Raw genomic sequence first — 18,956 nt, forward strand, 5'->3', positions numbered from 1 at the left:
TATTAATGTGCTTGGACACAGAGCTCTGTGAACAGCCAGCCTCTTTTGCAATGACCTTTTGTGTCTTGCCCTCCTTGTGCAAGGTGTCAATGGTTGTCTTTTGGACAACTGTCAAGTCAGCAGTCTTCCCCATGATTGTGTAGCCTACAGAACTAGACTGAGAGACCATTTAAAGGCCTTTGCAGGTGTTTTGAGTTAATTAGCTGATTAGAGTGTGGCACCAGGTGTCTTCAATATTGAACCTTTTCATGATATTCTAATTTTCTGAGATACTGAATTTGGGATTTTCCTTAGTTGTCAGTTATAATCATCAAAATTAAAAGAAATAAACATTTGAAATATATCAGTCTGTGTGTAATGAATGAATATAATATACAAGTTTCACTTTTTGAATGGAATTAGTGAAATAAATCAACTTTTTGATGATATTCTAATTATATGACCAGCACCTGTATATGCTGCCACTTGGTGATATTATAAGAAAACATGGAATTAGTTTCCACTGCTATGCCGATGATACTCAGTTATATATTTCATCACGACTAGATGAAATCTCCAAATTATCCAACCTGACAGAGTGTTTTAAAGAAGTAAAACATTAGATGACTAGTAATTTTCTTCTATTAAATTCAGATAAGACTGAAGTATTACTTATTGGACCAAAAACCTGTACAATTTGCATTTAGAAGGATGTACTGTTACTCCATCCTCGACAGTTAAAGACCTGGGTGTTATATTAGACAGCAACTTGTCCTTTGAAAATCATATTTCATATGTTACAAAAACAGCCTTCTTCCACCTCAGAAACATTGCTAAGCTAAGCTAGAATATGTTATCTATTTCTGATGCAGGAAAGTTAGTTCATGCTTTCATGACGTCTAGACTAGATTACTGTAATGCATTACTAGCTGGTTGTCCTGCTTCCTCAATAAACAAGCTACAATTAGTACAAAATGCAGCTGCTAGAGTTCTTACCAGGTCAAGAAAATATGATCATATAACACCAATTTTATCATCTCTTCACTGGTTACCTATTAAGTTCTGTATCGATTATAAAGTATTGCTACGGACCTATAAGGCTCTAAATGGTTTAGCTCCTGTGTACTTAACCGACTTTCTATTGCCCTACAATCCTTCACACTCTTTAAGATCACAAAACTCTGGACTTCTGGTTGTACCTAGGATGTCTAAGCCCACTAAAGGAGCGAGAGCGTTTTCACATTTGGCTCCTAAACTCTGGAATAGCCTTCCTGATAACGTTCGGGGCTCAGACTCGATCACCCAGTTTAAATCTAGATTAAAGACGCATCTCTTTAGCCAAGAATTCACATAATGCATCTCATATCAGATCAATTGCACATGACTATCTTTGCTTAATGTTATGGACAGCAGCTACGCTAATTATTCTCCATTTGCATTTTCTGCTTTATCTCGGGACACCTGTCCCGAGGTGACTAGAGAGTACATCAGCTTCAGTTTGGACCCAGCCTCTTAAGAAGACCTCAGATGACCAACACCTTTGAAGAGACGGCGCCAACTCCTGCGAGGACTTCAGATGACGCAATATCTGGATCAACGTGCACATTCCCAAATTTTTATATATCCTAATTATTGTTAATATGTAATTCATTATTTCCAGGAGCTCATTGCTTCTACCTTCAATTAAACTGCTAACAGTGATTGTAAATTGAATTGCCTAAATTATTACATTATTAGCTAACTGCATTCTCTAAATTGTAATGTTGACATGCATTCTCTGTAAAGCTGCTTTGAAACGATATGTATTGTGAAAAGCGCTATACAAATAAATGTGAATTGAATTGAATTAAAATGGAAGTTATATGCCAGTTATGTAAACATTGCAGTGAGGTGTAAGGTAAACTGTAGTAATTTATCTGTAACGGTTTTATAGTAAAATACTTCAGTGAGGTAAAATTGTAATTTAACTTAAGTTTATGATGTTTTATAACAATATAAACAATGCCATCAGGTAAATTTGACTTAAAATATAAGTTAGATGCCAGTTATAAACACTGCAGTGAAGTATAAGTTAAACTATTAATTTATCTGTAACGGTTTTATAGTAATATATACATTGCAGTGAGGTAAAATGTAAGTTAAGTTGTGATTAATCTGTAGTTTAAATGTTTTATAATAATATAAACACTACCATCAGCTGAATTTGACTTAAAATAGAAGTTATATGCGCTGTTTTACAGTTATGTAAACATTGTAGTGAGGTATAAGTTCAACCGTAGTAATTTATCTGTAACGGTTTTATAGTAGCCTAATACACTGCACTGAGGTAAAATTTAAGTTAAATTGTAATTGAACTGGTTTTGTAACAATAAACACTGCCATCAGGTGAATTTCACTTAAGATATCAGTTACGCGCTGTTATGTAAACATTGCAGTGAGGAGTAAGGTCAACTAGTAACTTATCTGTACTTTTAACTGTTTTATAGTAATGTAAACATTAACATGAGGTGAATTTGTACTTTAACGGTTTATTGTTAAACAGACATTGCAGTAAGGTAAATATGAGTTAAATTATAGGTTTGTTTTACCTGTACGCCAGTGTCATACATTCAAACAGGCGCGTGAGAGTGGGGTCGATGCTCAGCCTTCTGGATCTCAACGGACCGAAACTGTAGGTCTGGCAGCCCGGTTTAGTAACAGTGTCATAATTATCATAATTATAAAGAGCTGCGCTTCTCCTCCTGACTGAGTCGCTGTGCGGCGAGGACACCATGAAATGCCCGCTGTGGATCACCTGCGTCCGCCGGACTGATCCGAATCCCGCTCCGGCGTCCACACTGGGCAAGTGATCATCCGGATCCGAATCAGACTCCGAATCCTGTCCGATCTGATTGGGCTCTGTGGTTTCTGAGTACTCTGCCTTTGCCATCGCAGCGGATCTAGTGTTATTCTCTCCTGTCACGCAGCTCAAAATCAGTTCACTGAGAAAAACGCCATCTGAGTGAGGAGGCGCGCGCACCACTCTCTGTTCCACTGCATACTTAGTATGCAACACTGCAGGTCAAAGATCAAGCGTGATAGAATGATCAAATCTCACTGATTAAAACGCTGCATTGAGCTGTTTCAGACTTCACCTCTAAACACTCTGAGGCTGTTTAGACTCGAGCACAATTATGTAAGAGTTGATCTCTGCCCCAGCTATGTACTGTGGCATCATGTTAGCTGCTATTATTAGTAAGAGTCTATTTGATCAGTATATATGTCCTAGTAGAGGTGTGTGTTCACGCCATGTCGTAATTACCATAATTACGAGACTTCAACTTGTAAAGAGCATTCACGTCCTTGTAGAGCTCGTAATTGCAACTTGGGATTCTTCTGCGAGCTCCTAGTTGTACCACGTGACCGCTGCAGATTCATTTAGGCGTTGATAGTGTTGCAATAGAAACGCACAGATAATTCCTAGTCGGAGGAGTAGAACGTCACGTGTTGTCATAATTACGGGAATTATGACATGTCATTAAAGCAGCTTAATTGCTTTAAATTCTGACCTTATTTATTTATTTATTTGAGTATTTGCTCTTTGTGCGCCTTTTTTATACACAGCATATCTAGTAAAACAGATCTGTGTATTCTTATATTTATTTTAAGAAATGTTAAAGTTAAAAAAATAAATTATAATTAAATTATACTAAAGTGTATATATTTTATTTTATGAATAAAATAATTTTAATGCAACATTTTATAACTAATGCATTATCACAAAAAGTAAAATAATTATTAATTTCACAAAATAAAAATAAATACAATGAAACAGACATATTATATGAAATATAAATATTATCTTACATGGTTGATCTATTTATTTTAATATTATTTTAATGTTAATCAATAATAATTATTATTTTAAAATTAATATATTTAATATTTTATCACATAAATAACTTTTATTAAATGTATAATATAATAATAATAACTGACTGTGAGTAAATAACTTTTATAAACTTGCTCGGAGAGATTACGGACTACAAATCCCATGAGCGCTGAAACCACATCCGGGTATGTGGGACGTCAGCGGAAGGTTAAAAGTCGCTGATTGGCGACCATCCGCTTGGTTTGTTTGTGTGTTTTCTGGCTTTGAGTTCTGCTGAAAGTGTTTTGAGTTCAGTCGAACCATGGACGCGGTACAGAGACACAGATCCATGTACAAAGGCACGACTCCACCATGGAAAGAAACGTACAGGAAGGTAAATATCATGTTTGCTCGCTTCTGTGGTGGAGAATCTCATGAAAGCTGTCAACAACAAGTATATTATAAAAGAAAGAAGTCTGCAGAAAATAATGAATGTTGTAATGTTTTCATTGTGACATTATTTCCAGGCCATTTACAGTAATGAAAATCACCCTGTTCCTCTAGTATTCCTTCACAGGAATGAGAATTAGTGGTGATTTCTTCTTTATGGCAATAAACTATGAATATATTTACTAAAACACGAACCCAAAACACTTCTCCAGACCTTAAGATGCTTGCTATGGATACATTTGTATCACGAAAGGTAAAATAAAAATAAACACTGAAACTAAGAAATATTATATAGAATTAGAATGTGAATATTAGTTTGCATGGTTGATCTAAATGTATTTAAATTTCTATATTTATGTTAAAATAATATATTTTCCATGCAACGTACAGGTCTTGGAAACCAGCAATTGTTTAGGATCAAATTTTATGACAAATATTATAATCCATTTTTAATTTAACCCCATGAGCTGTCACCACTGTTCTCTTGAGACAGGCTTAGAAACTATTAAAATGATCATATGACGATATTCTCTGTATCCCCAGCGCTGTGTGGAGCGGCTGAAAAACAGCCGTTCACGGTTACTGGAGAAGTTCAGACAGATGGGAGACGATTCGGGTGGATCCAAGCGCTCGCTGCTCGTTCAGGAGGTGATGGAGGAGGAGTGGAGCGCCTTACAGTCGTCCAACCACAGTCTCCCATCGCTGTGGAACGGGGACGGCATCAGAGATGTGTGTATTGTGGACTGTTGCATCATTTGATGTCATCATAATAACCAGTTGTGAAGTCTGAATATGTGGCAGCGCAAAGAGATTTGAGATTTTCTCATCTTTAAGCATGTGCTTTTACTCCTCAGGTTTACACCGCACAGCAAGAGTTTGATGAACTTTCAGCGTTTGAGGAAATTCAGCAGGAGCTCATAGCGCAAGGTTACCTTTCTCCTCTCATTATCAGATCGTGAAAAACCTGGAAAGTCAGAATTTACAAATTGTGGCATTGGTTAAAAGGTGTGGGGATTGTGTTAAAACAGTTAAGATCGTTTCAATGTCTCTCCTCCTTCAGAGCTCTCGATTCTAGAGGAATATAACAGCAGTGTGCGCTATGAAGAACAGTATTTAAATTCAGTGTTGGAGGGAATGGAGCAGGGTGGACAGATCATATGCCCTATATGTCATGCGTAAGTGTTTGCCACTAACCATCTTTCCTGTGAAACCCATCTTTCTTAATAATACATGTAATGGTGTTACACTCTCTGTGCAGGAATAATCTGACAGTGAACAGCCATTTTACATCATGTCCATGTGGCCTTTACGTCAACACGATTGTAAGTACACTTTTAAGGGGCTATATGAAAGAATTTATTTATTAATCACTTTTTTTATTATTGCTAATGTGTGAACAGATTGTAATGAAACTGAAAAAATGAGTCCTAGGTTGTCTATGAAAGCCTGTAGACTGATTTGTATGTGAAGGACTCAGGACATTTTTACCGTGAAAATCAAAGGATGTGTCATGCTCCCTGTTCAATGACACATGAAACGAATGCTTATACAGTGTTAATAAAATGCAGAAAGAGCCGTTCTGTACTGTAATGTCAATGTGTCATGCAAAGGACAGGGATTCATTCAAACTATAGTCTCACATAGCCAGATCTATATAGTCTATAGTCTCAAATATACTTTATAATCAAACTATCATAACAGTGTAATTTTAAAGGGTTAGTTCACCAAAAAATGAAAATTCTGTCATTAATTACTCACCCTCATGTCATTCCACACCCGTAAGACCTTCGTTCATCTTCAGAACACAAATTAAAGGTGCAATATGTAAGAATTTTGCAGTAAAATATCCAAAAACCACTAGGCCAGTGTTATATATTTTGTTCACCTGAGTACTTACAATCTCCCAAATGTTTGCAACTATTCGTAAATTGTGAGAAAATTGCAATTTTAACCAAGGCTCCGGGACGTGTGAGGAGTCGCCTGTCAATTGCGTCATACCCGCCTTACCCTTGGTTTCCGGTTTTATTTTGTAGAAACCATGGAAACACCAAAGACGCTTTAATATTTACATGTTTTAATAGACAAGGGAACAACTGTTTTGATATATTTATAGACAGAAAACAAATTATTGTTATATAGTTAAACATGTTTAGTCTTGTTTAAATCTAATTTTCTTTTTTTCTTTTTTTTTTTGTGAGTACCATGCTTTACCATGCCTCAGAGAAAAACACTATTTTGTGAAGTAGCTAACATAGCATAATCAGATGCAGCTTTATTTTTAGTAACAGTAATACAGAATTTTCTCCATCATACAATACGTTTTAAAATTAATTGCATGCCATTTATCAACACAAGCCATCCAGCATTTAATATGATATTCTAAAATCGATCTAGCTTACTGAAGTGTCTCACAGCAGCCGCCGAGCGAACGCTCAGAGTAACGTTATAACATTTTTAACACTCTCAAATGTATCTAATATGATAAACAGAGCTGTGTTACCTCATACTCATGACCGGAAAAGCGGAAGCGGTGCCGGCGACTGGCATAATAAAAGTCCCGCTGCTCGCGAGGCGTGTTTTGCAATCGCGCCAGCGGCCTCATTCAGCTCCCACAACACTCGGTCCTGCTCTGCTTCATACTACAGTAACGTTAATAATCGCATCCATGAACATGAGTTCTTCCTGAGTCCACCGGCTGTGAGGTGAAGACCACATGTCCCAAGATTCCGCGCTCAACACTGCTTCATGAAGCTTTTGTTTCGAATCAGGGATTTTTAGTGCCAAAGTCACATGATTTCATTAAACGAGGCTTCGTTATGTCATAAGTGTTTTGAAATTTCAATGGTTCACCACTGAGGGGGGCGTGACTTTGGCAGTTTGATACACGCTCCGAACCACTGATTCGAAACAACAGATTTGTAAAGCTTCATGAAGCAGTGTTTTGAAAATGTGTGAAATTTACTAGCAATTTCTGAGTGAGATTTTTTTTCCATGTAAATCTAACATCAGTTTTTTTCCCGACTGTAGAAATATGGACACTTGGTATAATAAATCCAGTAACACTTTACAATAAGGTTCATTTGTTAATATATTGATTAACATTAACTAACAATGAGCAATACATTTGTTACAGTATTTATTCATCTTTGTTAACATTAGTTCATTTTAGATCACAGTGCATTAACGAATGTTAAATACAATTATGTTTTAATAATGTATTAGTAAATGTTGATATTAAATTTAACTAAGATTAATAAATGTTGTAGAAATATTGTTCATTCTTAGTTCATGTTGACTAATGTAGTTAAATAATGTTAATAAATGAAACCTTATTGTAAAGTGTTACCGATAATCTTTATCAGTGTTAGCTCACAGTGCATTAACAAATACAACTTTAAATTTTAAAAGTGTATTAATAAATGAACTAAAATGAATAAATACTGTTGAAGTATTGTTCATTGTTGGTTCATGTTCACCACTAATGTTAACAAATAAAACTTCATTATAAAGTGTTACCATAAATCCATTATTCGATTGGTCTGGATGGAGTAGAATATAGTGAATATTTTATTATTAATCAACTATTAGCCCATTAAGTTAGAGGAATGGACTGATAAATCTTGTAACCTACCCATTGCATTAAAGCGGTTTGTTTTGAGCGTCTGCTCTCGTGTCTCCACAGGGTAGGAACGTCACATCAGAGGTTTTACAGAATCTTCTAGAAAGACGCGTGACAGAGCACATGGAGGATTGTCTTCACAACCCCACCTTCTCTATGGCCTTTAACACTGACAGATCCCCAAACCTCATGATTAGCTGCAAGGTATTTATATGGCTTACAAGCATCTCCTGTGATCGGAGTTAAGCTGTGTCCGAAATCGCCCCCTACACCCTTAAATAGGGCACTATTTGAGGGGACAGCCATTTGTAGTGGTGTCCGAAACCATAGTGGATGATGTTGAGTGCACTCATTCAATCCCACAATGCACCGGAATAACGAGTGTACAACCAATGTACGCTCAACGGCTAGAGAATACCCACAATGCACTGTAAGAGTCGCGCGCTAAATGAATTCCCGCGTCTCACCAGGAGATGGCGCCCGCAGCTGAATCAATCATCCATTCATTTCCAAACCGTGCTGGTCCAGTATAATATCATACAGGTATAAATTCCTTTTTAATTGATCATTAAATCGTTTAATTAAGGTTTGTACATGCTAGTTTTCATGGCAGAGTTTAACATAAATATTCATTACTACTGGAGCTGCCAGTTTGCTACATTTCAAATGATTATTAAACAGCAGCACAAACTATGCGACTTCGGCAGCCCTTCCGGTGCACTCAGTGTCCGAATTCACTCACTCGTTTCATTCACTCCTTCAAGTGGACTATATTAGTGGAGTAATGTAGGGAATAGTGAATGAGGGTATAGGGGGCGATTTCGAACACAGCATTAGTTTCTGCATCTTGATAATTAAATGTTCATTTTAAACACCTGAAAGATGTTGTTCATGCACACTCATGTGATCTGCTTTCGTTCTTCCCAGGTGTGTGACTATCTGTCTGTTGTCCTGTGAGCGGTTCATCCACAGTCTGATGGATGTTTTTAAATGTTGTGAATATTTTATTTCTGTGAAATAAAGAATTATTTTTAACTTATCATTCACTTCCTTTATTCATAATGTTAAAACACAGAACTGCTGGTTAAACTCTTGATTTCTCTGATCTTGGATCAGCTACTGAGTGCATGTTTTAGGGTAAAAATGGAAAAGTTTTTCCTTTGTGTTTTTTTGCGCACAGACGACAAAGTTGTCCAAACGATCCTTGTTCACATGGATCCGGGAAAGCGACTAAAAACTTTGTATTCTGCTGCCAGGCCAGTAGATGGCGATGTCACTTTGTAAAAAAAATACTATAAATACACAGAGATAATAATGGTATTGTTTTCAAAAACTTGGACTTTGAAACCTGTTTTCATGCCTTCGTAACGTATACGTTTTTAGTTGAAAGCAGTGTTGTGTAAACGGCCCCTTAAATGCACTACAGCTGTATATTTAACCATAAGTGGTTGTTTCACTTACATTTTTTCTTTTACAGGACAACAGCGTTTTGGGGGCCTGAAAACGCAAGCTTTTGAAAACGGCATTCAAAGTGCAAGTTTTTGAGAACAATACCGTTATCGTCTCCATGTAAACCACAAAAACACGAATTTGTGAAAATTGTGATGTGTTCAGTCTATAGGCACGCAGTGTTTCTTTACAAAGTGACATCGCCATCTACTGGCCTGGCAGCAGAATACAGAGACTGTAGTTGTTTTCACGGATCATTTTGACAACATTGTCGACTGTAACTGGAAAACGTAAAAAAAGTTTAGTACAACGTTGTAGTGTAAACGTACCCTGTATCTTACAAAGCTGGTCACAAGCATTTTCTTGTCATTTCACCCCATAAATCAGAAGAAATGATTATGCATGCAATAAAGCGGATTTTAGAAAAATTTATTTTAATGAAAATATTGCAGTTAAGCACTTCAATTTTTGTTGAAATTATATATATATATATATATATATATATATATATAATATGCATTTGTCTAATGGTATTTGTTTTAGTATTATAGTTGTATTTTGCTTTTATGCTGATTGATTAAAAAATAAAATCACTTGCAGTAATGAGAATCTTCATTGAGAATATTAATCTATTCAGCCACTTTACATTGATTTGACTTATTTTGCATTACAAAAGGGGAGTTTCACAATGCAAAAATGTCATAATAGTCTTAATGTTCATGTAAAACAATTTTTTTTTTTTTACTTTATGGGTGAAATAAGAACATGTTTTTGTGAGATTGATCCTGTTACACATGCAAATAGAACAAGTTTATGAAACATTTCTATCGTTACTTTGTCAATGGCTCAGATGTCAAAGGTGAGTCTATGGTGAAGTCTATTATTTCTGCACCATGAAACATGAAAAATTACCATTTCCAAACCGTTCACAAACACTCATACCATCTCACATCTTTCAATGTTCAGTCAAACAGGAAGTTCCACGACAATTTCTCCTAATCTTGTTGTCTAATAAACCTGGCATAGTATATTACAAATATTGTTGGCTTTTTGATGAATTACTTTTTTCTTTTGTAAGTTGCTTTGGATAAAAGCATCTGCTAAATACATAAATGTTGCTCTTCATGAAGTCATTAATTTGAGATATTTAAAAAATGAAAACAATTACATTAAGAAGAATCCCATTTTTGCCTTTTAGCAACAATTATTATACTGAAAGTAAAGCAGGACAAACGGCTCAATATTTCCTCTCAGTTTTATTTCTCATGAATGTTTGCTTCACATTCTCGACCTGTAAAGCCATCTGACATTTGAACCAGTGTGCACATAACTTGAAAAAATGATATAAAATTAAATACAAAACTGTTCTGCCTTCATCTTCATTCTGTCATCACATCAGAACCAGAAGTATCTCAAAGTTTGGGATAAATCTCGACCGTACGAACAGCGCACAGATTATTTGCATTTAACGAAAGTGCTGAGCTCCTCCAGGAACTTGATGTACTCCTGATGCTCCAGTGCCGTGCTCAACTCGATCAGCTCGTCCGCAAACGTGTTGTCGACGCCGCGGTCAGCCAGGAAGTCCATCAGATGGTCATACAGGGCCTAGAGAGTCAGAAGGGTCAGAGGTCACAGCTGTGTTTATATTTTGAATGGAGTCTGTTACCAGCACAGAAAGGAAAGAGCTTGTTCAGTGCACTGGACAAACATTCTCATCTGTGAACCTGCATGGATTATGCTTCTATCATTTCAAACACAAGCAGTTTTGTGCACTTACAAACAAAGACTTACTGAAAGATGACACTGTGTGTAACCACAAATTTGTCCTGTTTTTATATTGTTGGTTTTGACGTGTTTGTTTTTTGAACAGATTAAAAATAAAATGCCATGGGTTATTGGGGTATTACTGGGATATTCCAATCCATTTATTGTCTGTTTCTTTGGTCAAAAACAAACAAAGAAATAAAGAAAGAAAAGAAGCGGATATGTTATGCACTTTACAAAACAATCCATTCAATAGATCGCAACAGTCGGGCTCCGGAAAAATGTATTTTCTCCATAGAGAAATTGATTTTAAACGACAAAAAGGTTAAAAAGGTTTATAGACCTATTGTGAGCTCTGAGGTTGTTAATCAATAATACTTGCTTCCGTTAAAGCTGTCAGCCCGCATTATTTCAGCTTATTTTCAAATAATAGTGAATTCCTGGTGAAAAACTACATTACCCATGATGCTGTACATACACCAATTAGAAAGTGGAAAAAAACATCATGCACTAAAAGATCTCATTAGCTCCGCCCACTCCCATGAAGCACTGCGAATGATGTAATCGAGTCGATCTCTCTAAGCTCTCAAAATACTTTCAATTACATGTATGTATGCATATGCATATTTTGCAATAAACTAAAAAAAAGTGTATATATATATATATATATATATTTTACACACACACACACACACACACATATACATAGGTCCCTATGAAATCTGATTTACTTTTTCCCAAATTCCATTTTATTTTTTCTAAATTCTGTTTTTTTTTTTTAATTTCCATTTTCTAAGTTTTAATTTTTCTGGATTCCGTTTTTTTCCCCGTTTTAATTTTTTTGGACTCCATTATAATGGTTAAATTAAATTTTAGTAATCAAAAAGCATGTCTAATTATTTGAAATCATGAAACTTATAAAATTTAACAGCAATTTGTTAAAAGTTTACCAAAAATGTAATTTTTTAGGGCCCTATGAAATACTTTTTTTTTTCTTTCTCAAATTCCATTTTATTTTTACTAAATTCTGTTTTAAGTTTTCTGGATTCCATTTTAATAGTTTAATTAAATTTTAATAACCAAAAAGCATGTCTAATTAATTGAATTCATAAAAACAGCAACATTTATAATTTTTTTTTTTTCCTTTTTTTTTTATTACTTTCTATGAAATGTTTAGTTTTTTCAGAAATCTGTGTTGTGTATTTAAATTTTTCTGGCAATTAAATGAAGGCATAAAACATTAATTTATTTTATCTTTTAATCATATGACATTAAACTTTTTTTGTCAAACAAAGTGCTGCACAACTGAGCTTTACTGTTAAAATTAAAACATGGAAGAAAAATTGTGATGAATTCCGACAGAGAGAATACACAGAACATGCAGGATTCATACTTCAATAGTGTTTTTGCAGTTTCATATTCACAGACACTAGTCTATATTGCGATTTGATTTAAGTGTACTGACCTCCTGTTTATTTATTCATCAAAAATTGGACAAATTTATTCGCTTATGCTGTTCACAATGCTTCATGGGACTGTAGTTCTTTTCCTCACTAAAGACGTTAAGAACACAGTCTTGTACCTTTGCATTTTCAAAAACTTTTTTGCTTCAAATCAAAGTTTGAAGTGTTGTGATTCTCCTCGTAGCTGATTGGTTTGGTTCATGGCTTATAACTCTTTAACAAAGACTTTTTTAAATCCCTATGGGAAAAAGTCTTTCCGGAACCAGCGCTGCTGAAAAAGGGAACGGAAGCTAATGCACTATTTCATCACTGTCAAAAGAGTTTGTTTGGCCTTCTTCACGCACAACTCTGGGTCGACTACTAGACAACACACATGCATTATGCGCCCTCTAGCGGTGTGAAAGAAAGTGACAGATTTGTTTCATAATGGATGAACTTTTGTAACTGTTATTGAACTGAATTGAGCTGAATAACGACAATCTAGAGCTGATATACAGCTGAAACTGTATTTGTTTCACATCTGAAGAACTTTGCAACACTAACTGTTCTTTTCCTGTTTATCACTGTGAAGCTGCTTTGAAACATTCTGTAGTGTAAGAAGCGCTGTAGAAACGAAGGTGACTTGACTAACCCAGTCCAGAGAGTCTGTGTTGAGCGTGTAGCTGGTTTCCTTCCAGTCCACGTCTCCCTCCGGCTGGAAACTGACCTCGCGGATGGTGAAGATGTCGCTCTCCTCCTCACCCTCACCGTGGCCGGTCTGCTCAGGGACAAAAAGCTTTGGATATGAAATCCAGTGACTGAGTGAGATGAATGCGAAAACATTGTGCACGCTCCGTGTGACAGATGGACCTTCACAGTCACACTAACATGAAATCAAACTGTAGAAAACACAACAATGAAACCCACCTCATCCTCAGGGAAATGACAGTCAAACACCAGTGAATTCTTTGCGCCCTGTTTGGTCACCTCAACCACAAAGTTGGGCGTCGAGACAATGTCAGGCTAAAAAACAGGAAAAACGTATTAAAACATGACAAGATAAAAGCGAGTCGAGCTGGTCAATTATGTAACCACGTAATTATGGTTCTTTTACAAGGGGGCCTAAAATAAAACAAAACATGCATTAAAATCATTAAACAACTTCCACAGTTTAAGGAAGTTAGGAAGCTAGTTATCTCAGTTTCATATGCTGTTACATCATAATCTGGTGTGTTTTACAACATGAATGTGAATCGATGATACCTCTTCTTCCTGACCCTTCTGCGTTTGCTCCGGCTCTTCCTCCAGCTGTGGCGGGATGCTGTTGTTCACGTTGAAAGTGATGGTGACTCTGTCAAACACAAACATCACACATGATGTATTATTACAGTAGGACATAAGAATGATCATAAAAGATCTGCAGATGACACTTTATGAATCTGCTCAATGCATTTTTAAAGAGGACCCATTATGCTCTTTTAAAGAGTCTTGATGTTGTTTTTGGGCTCTACTAGATTGAATGTTCATTATTTTCCTCATATTCTCCATTGTTCAGCTCCTCTCTTCCCAGTCTGTCAGCAACGCTCTGTTTAGTTCCTGTCTCTATGAAGCCCCGCCTTCTGAAAAGCACAATGTGCTCTGATTGGTCGGCTGGACCAATGTGTTGTGATTGGACAAACGCTTCAAGCGTGTTTGGGAAATGTCCCGCCCCTTACCATAACCACCAGTTTCAACACACTACTAACTCAACCAGGCCCCGCCCCTTTATTTTGGGCGGGAATTATTTAAATGAGACTGTCTGAATGAAACATATTCTTACTTTTCTCCAGACACGGAGCGGACGAGTTTAGCTTCTGTGCCGTTCAGTTCAAGCTCCCATCCACCGGACATTTTAGGAAGACTCGTGTTCTTCTGGATCTTCTTTTCTTCTTTGATTTCATCTGTGAGAAACTCTGCAAACGCTTTATCGCCTGAAGAATAAAGACACTCAATAAAACACATGCATGTTTTCCTAACAACACTACTAATGAATGAGATCTCATTGGCTGGTTAAGATGGCATGCTGTTCATCTGTTATTCAATCTCAAGTTCACCTGTTGTGATGCTCTGATAACGCATATGCAAATATTGCAGGATATGACATCATCTTTAATATCATGGAATTAACCTGGTAACTTTTTATTAAAAGTTTTGAATTAGGTGTTATTTTCTGTTTTCATTTTCGTTAGTAATTTAGTTGTTTTTTGACATTTTTATTCGTTTTTGTTTTTTTTTAAATATCTCTATAGCGTTTATTATGGAAGCTTGTTTCCGCCATGGAATAAAAGAAATTAAAAGTTAATTGTGACTTTATTTCGCAATTCTGACTTTTTTTCCCCTCACAATTGCGAGTTTATATCTTGCAATTTTGACTTTTCTCGCAATTGCAAGTTTATATCTCTAAATTCTGACGTTTTTCTCGCAATTGCAAGTTTATATCTTGCAATTTTGACTTTTCTCGCAATTGCAAGTTTACTTCACGCAATTCTGACTTTTTTCTCGTAATTGCGAGTTTATATCTCGAAATTCTGACGTTTTTCTCGTAATTGCGAGTTTATATCTCGCAATTCTGACTTTTTTCTCGTAAATTGCGAGTTTACATCTCAAAATTCTGATGTTTTTCTCGCAAATTGCGAGTTTACATCTCTAAATTCTGACGTTTTTCTCGTAATTGCAAGTTTATATCTTGCAATTTTGACTTTTCTCACAATTGCAAGTTTACTTCTCGCAATTCTGACTTTTTTCTCATAATTGCGAGTTTATATCTCGAAATTCTGACGTTTTTCTCGTAATTGCAAGTTTATATCTTGCAATTTTGACTTTTCACGCAATTTTGAGTTTACATCTCACAATCCTGGCTTTTTTTTTTGCAAATGCGAGTTTATATTTCACAGTTCTGAGAATAAAAGTCAGAATTGTTAGATAAAAAGTCAATTACCTTTTTTTTTTTTTTTTTTATTCAGTGGAAGAAACAAGCTTCCATAGTTTATTTAGTACATCAAACTAAACTAAATAAATTAAAATAAGGCAAATATTTGCCTTAGCCACTAGCTAAAATAAGTTTTTATATATATATTATATATATTTTTTTTTTTAATTTATTTATTCCCAATTGACTTTTTTTTTTTTTTTTAAGTAAAGAAATTGTTTTTGTGGTTTTAGTTAACTATAATAACCCTGGTACTATACTGTTCTTGTTTCTCCTCCCTCTGACCAATTAGTATAGTAAAAGTACCTTCATCGTGGTACTTTTTAGTAAGCGTTTATACAGTTACCATAAAAAGTACCTTTATCATGGTACTTTTTAGTAAGCGTTTATACAGTTACCATAAAAAGTACCTTTACCATGGTACTTTTTAATAAGCGTCTGTTACCATAAAAACTACCTTTACCTTGGTACTTTTTAATAAGCGTCTATACAGTTACCATAAAAACTACCTTTACCATGGTACTTTTTAGTTCGTGTGTATGTGAAGGAGCGTTTACCCTCAGTATGCAGACTCCCGCAGCCGCAGGACACTGTCGGCAGAGCCCGTGTCGCTGTGAGCAGCTTCGGCCTGGAGCCTGACGCCGGTCCGCTGTTGCTCAGGCTCCAGATGGATCTGGTGAAGGTTCTGCTGAGGTGCAGCGCGGGTCTGATGGCGGGAGCGGACGGCGCGGAGCTCCTGCTGGACAGACGGGCTGCGAGCTGAACTGCGCGACTCACAGACTTCAGCATGACGGCGGTTCGGTTCGGAGGTGCTCGCGCTGCTGATCCCTGATCACACTGACACTCACACACGTGGGGAAGGACACCGTGACCTCAGCACTCTACACCGGAAGTGTTCGCTACAGCGACGCGGAAATTAATTAAAAGTCCCACGCTCTCACGCTGTCAACAACAGAAGCACGTGGTTCCAGCAGTAACTACAAGATAATTAACATCTACGTTGTTTTATTTCACAGCTTGTCGATTTTCTAAATCAGCCATGCAGCTGTGTGGAGTTTGCAGCGAACATGTTCCTAAATACAGATGTCCAGCCTGCAGAATCAGATAGTAAGTCCTTTATTCATGTTCGATTGTAAATTCAGTAAATAACTGCCAGTTTATATCATCAATAACTTTATCAGCTCACTTTTGCTTTCGGATACTACAATAATTGATAAATAACACATCTCTTTCTCGTCTAGTTGTTCAGTGAGTTGCTTTAAAAGACACAAAGATGATGGTAAGTCCAGTTTTCTATTGATAAATATTTACATTTACGTATATGGCAGATGCTTTATCCAAAGCGACTTGTATTCCATTCAAGGTTTACACTGGGAATCGAACCCATGATCTTGGCGTTGCAAGCGCTATGCTGTACTAATTTGATTATCATTATTTTAAATATTTTTAATTTCATATATTTTAAATATATTAAATTAGATTATTATTATTATTATTATTATTATTAATAATGATAACAATAATACTACTACTAGATATGCAATTTTTGTTAGAAATAATGTTGGCTTGACAAAGTCAACATACATACTGATCTACTATTTCTTCTTCTGAGACTAAATTTCTGAGACAACATGTTAAAACATGTTAACAACATGCTTATTCGTGCTAGCAACATGCTAATAATGCTAACAATGTTTTAAATCATGTAGCAAAATGTTAAAACATGTTAACAAAATGCTTATACTAAACCATGCTAGCAACATGTTAAATCATGTTAGCAAAATGTTACGCATGTTAGCAATGTGTTAAGTCATTAGCAACCGTTATCATGCTAGCAACATGTTAGTCATGCTAACAACATGTTTGTTACCAACATGTTAAAAATGATAGCAATGTGTTAATCATGCTAGCAACATGCCAATAATGTGTTAAATCATGTTAGCAACATGCTAACAACGTGTTAAATCATCTTAGCAAACATGCTAATGATAACAACATGATAAAACAGTAGCTGCGTCTCATTTCGAAGGCTGCGTCCTGCGGAGGTCACATTTAAAGGCTGCATACATCATCAAGGATGTCTTATTTAAGAAAATTAACCGTTAAAAAATGTATTATTATTCATCGTGAATTGTAAAATACTGTAATTTCTTTCTTACTTTGCAATCTAATCGTTACGTTTCTCAAACGAGACCGCCTCGATGACGTATGCAGCCTTCAAATGCTACCTCCGGAGGACGCAGCCCTCGAAATGAGACGCAGCTACTAACACTGCCTTCATATGTGATCGGAAATTTGATAATTCACACTTGAAGTCGTGATTATGAGCTCATCGCATTCAAGTTCGAAATGGGAGGGCGTTCATGTGCAATTTTTACCTAGAAAACTCTTATTTACGATAATTCAGAGAGCACGTGAAGGCAACATAACAATGTGTTAAAACATGTTAGCAACATGCTAAAACATGTTAAATCATGCTAGTAAAATGTTTTGACTTTCTCAGAGTAAAACCTTTAAACTTCAAGCTTTTCAAAGTTATTTTAAACTTTCAGACCGGAACAGCAAAGTTTGTCATCAATTATTGTTAGTTTGTGGTCAGAAAACAGCAACTCTTATGTAAGCCTTTATTTCTCCTCGCTCTCATAGATTCATGTCACCCAAATAAAGAATCAGATCCAGTCTCCAGCAGCCCAACACCAGTGACAGTGAGCAGCGGTGAGTAAATATACAGATTGGATACCAACATCAACTTGAAACTTATTTGCATATCAGCCATATTTCATTTGCAACAATATGTTAATATGTTTGATTTCAGCTGAACAGCCGTGGATTGTTGAGGATCTGCTTGATGAAGACAGTCACACTGACAAAGTGCCATTACAGAAACTTCAGCAGCTCGGTATGAAATGATACCAGTCTTCTGTTCTGTTTCTGTGAGAGCGGTTTTACAGATGTTTTCATTCACACAGGAGACTCAGAGGCGCTGAAGGGTCTGTTGAGGAATCCTCATCTCCGGCAGTTAATGATGTCGGTGGACTCGGCTGAAAATAAAGCCAAAGCCATGAAAGACGCCATGCAGGAGCCTCTGTTCGTGGAGCTTGCTGATCAGTGTTTAAAAATCATTGAACCTACAGAAACAGAGAATGACGATGATGACGAATACTGATTTTATTGAACTGCCACATATGGACGGATTCCTAATGAACACAGACTGAAACACACGCATCAAATCAGTCCAGCACTGACTGCGCTTGGGTTTGATGTAATAATGTACTAAACAAGCATCTTTTGAATACAAACAATCTGTCGTTCGAGTAATGACAGCATTCACAAAACTCTTTGTTCTTCAGAAGTTTAAACAGAAACAACTGAGTAATTTAGACTCATGTCTGGCAAATAAACTAAAATAGCTCGTTTATATCTCGCAATTCTGAC

The 18,956-nt window shown here is 36.1% G+C and overlaps 4 protein-coding genes across 5 annotated transcripts in view; 2 read left to right on the plus strand and 2 right to left on the minus strand.

Moving 5' to 3' along the window:
• The window catches only part of LOC127513076 (carbohydrate-responsive element-binding protein), a 34,015-nt gene extending 30,439 nt beyond the window's left edge, over positions 1-3,576 (minus strand). Inside the window, exon 1 of the mRNA XM_051894600.1 lies at positions 2,568-3,576. Within this exon, the coding sequence (XP_051750560.1) occupies positions 2,568-2,908 (341 nt within the window). The 5' untranslated portion in view covers positions 2,909-3,576. The remainder of the gene's footprint in view (positions 1-2,567) is intronic.
• A 451-nt stretch (positions 3,577-4,027) lies between these two features.
• On the plus strand, positions 4,028-8,937 carry rpain (RPA interacting protein). Its single transcript, XM_051894722.1, has 7 exons — positions 4,028-4,223; positions 4,823-5,008; positions 5,134-5,206; positions 5,340-5,454; positions 5,538-5,601; positions 7,962-8,102; positions 8,826-8,937. The coding sequence occupies exons 1-7, from the start codon at positions 4,152-4,154 to the stop codon at positions 8,853-8,855; spliced, it is 681 nt and encodes a 226-aa protein (XP_051750682.1). The 5' UTR covers positions 4,028-4,151; the 3' UTR covers positions 8,856-8,937.
• A 1,647-nt stretch (positions 8,938-10,584) lies between these two features.
• On the minus strand, positions 10,585-16,337 carry c1qbp (complement component 1, q subcomponent binding protein). 2 transcript variants are annotated; one of them, XM_051894714.1, is made up of 6 exons: positions 16,079-16,337; positions 14,373-14,523; positions 13,817-13,904; positions 13,481-13,576; positions 13,206-13,331; positions 10,585-10,952 (listed from the first exon to the last, which is right to left on the minus strand). In XM_051894714.1, exons 1-6 carry the CDS (start codon positions 16,308-16,310, stop codon positions 10,803-10,805), a joined length of 843 nt encoding a protein of 280 aa, XP_051750674.1. In that variant the 5' UTR covers positions 16,311-16,337; the 3' UTR covers positions 10,585-10,802. The 2 variants fall into 2 exon arrangements, with proteins under 2 accessions (XP_051750674.1, XP_051750673.1); XM_051894713.1 differs by having other exon boundaries at positions 13,206-13,349.
• Positions 16,338-16,453: 116 nt separating this feature from the next.
• On the plus strand, positions 16,454-18,939 carry znhit3 (zinc finger, HIT-type containing 3). Its single transcript, XM_051894725.1, has 5 exons — positions 16,454-16,628; positions 16,763-16,800; positions 18,168-18,236; positions 18,337-18,420; positions 18,491-18,939. The coding sequence occupies exons 1-5, from the start codon at positions 16,561-16,563 to the stop codon at positions 18,685-18,687; spliced, it is 456 nt and encodes a 151-aa protein (XP_051750685.1). The 5' UTR covers positions 16,454-16,560; the 3' UTR covers positions 18,688-18,939.
• The last annotated feature ends 17 nt before the right edge of the window (positions 18,940-18,956 follow it).

Source organism: Ctenopharyngodon idella, chromosome 5 (assembly GCF_019924925.1).
Source record: "Ctenopharyngodon idella isolate HZGC_01 chromosome 5, HZGC01, whole genome shotgun sequence".
Lineage (NCBI taxonomy): Eukaryota > Metazoa > Chordata > Actinopteri > Cypriniformes > Xenocyprididae > Ctenopharyngodon > Ctenopharyngodon idella.

Coding starts and splice junctions, on each gene's coding strand:
- rpain (XM_051894722.1), top strand. CDS start 4,152: ATGGACGCGGTACAGAGACACAGATCCATGTACAAAGGCACGACTCCA. Junction 4,224..4,822: donor GGAAAGAAACGTACAGGAAG/GTAAATATCATG, acceptor CTGTATCCCCAG/CGCTGTGTGGAGCGGCTGAA. Junction 5,455..5,537: donor ATATGCCCTATATGTCATGC/GTAAGTGTTTGC, acceptor CTCTCTGTGCAG/GAATAATCTGACAGTGAACA.
- c1qbp (XM_051894713.1), bottom strand. CDS start 16,310: ATGCTGAAGTCTGTGAGTCGCGCAGTTCAGCTCGCAGCCCGTCTGTCC. Junction 13,905..14,372: donor CGCTCCGTGTCTGGAGAAAA/GTAAGAATATGT, acceptor TGTGTTTGACAG/AGTCACCATCACTTTCAACG. Junction 10,953..13,205: donor ACACAGACTCTCTGGACTGG/GTTAGTCAAGTC, acceptor CTGACTCTCTAG/GCCCTGTATGACCATCTGAT.
- znhit3 (XM_051894725.1), top strand. CDS start 16,561: ATGCAGCTGTGTGGAGTTTGCAGCGAACATGTTCCTAAATACAGATGT. Junction 16,801..18,167: donor TAAAAGACACAAAGATGATG/GTAAGTCCAGTT, acceptor TCGCTCTCATAG/ATTCATGTCACCCAAATAAA. Junction 18,237..18,336: donor ACCAGTGACAGTGAGCAGCG/GTGAGTAAATAT, acceptor GTTTGATTTCAG/CTGAACAGCCGTGGATTGTT.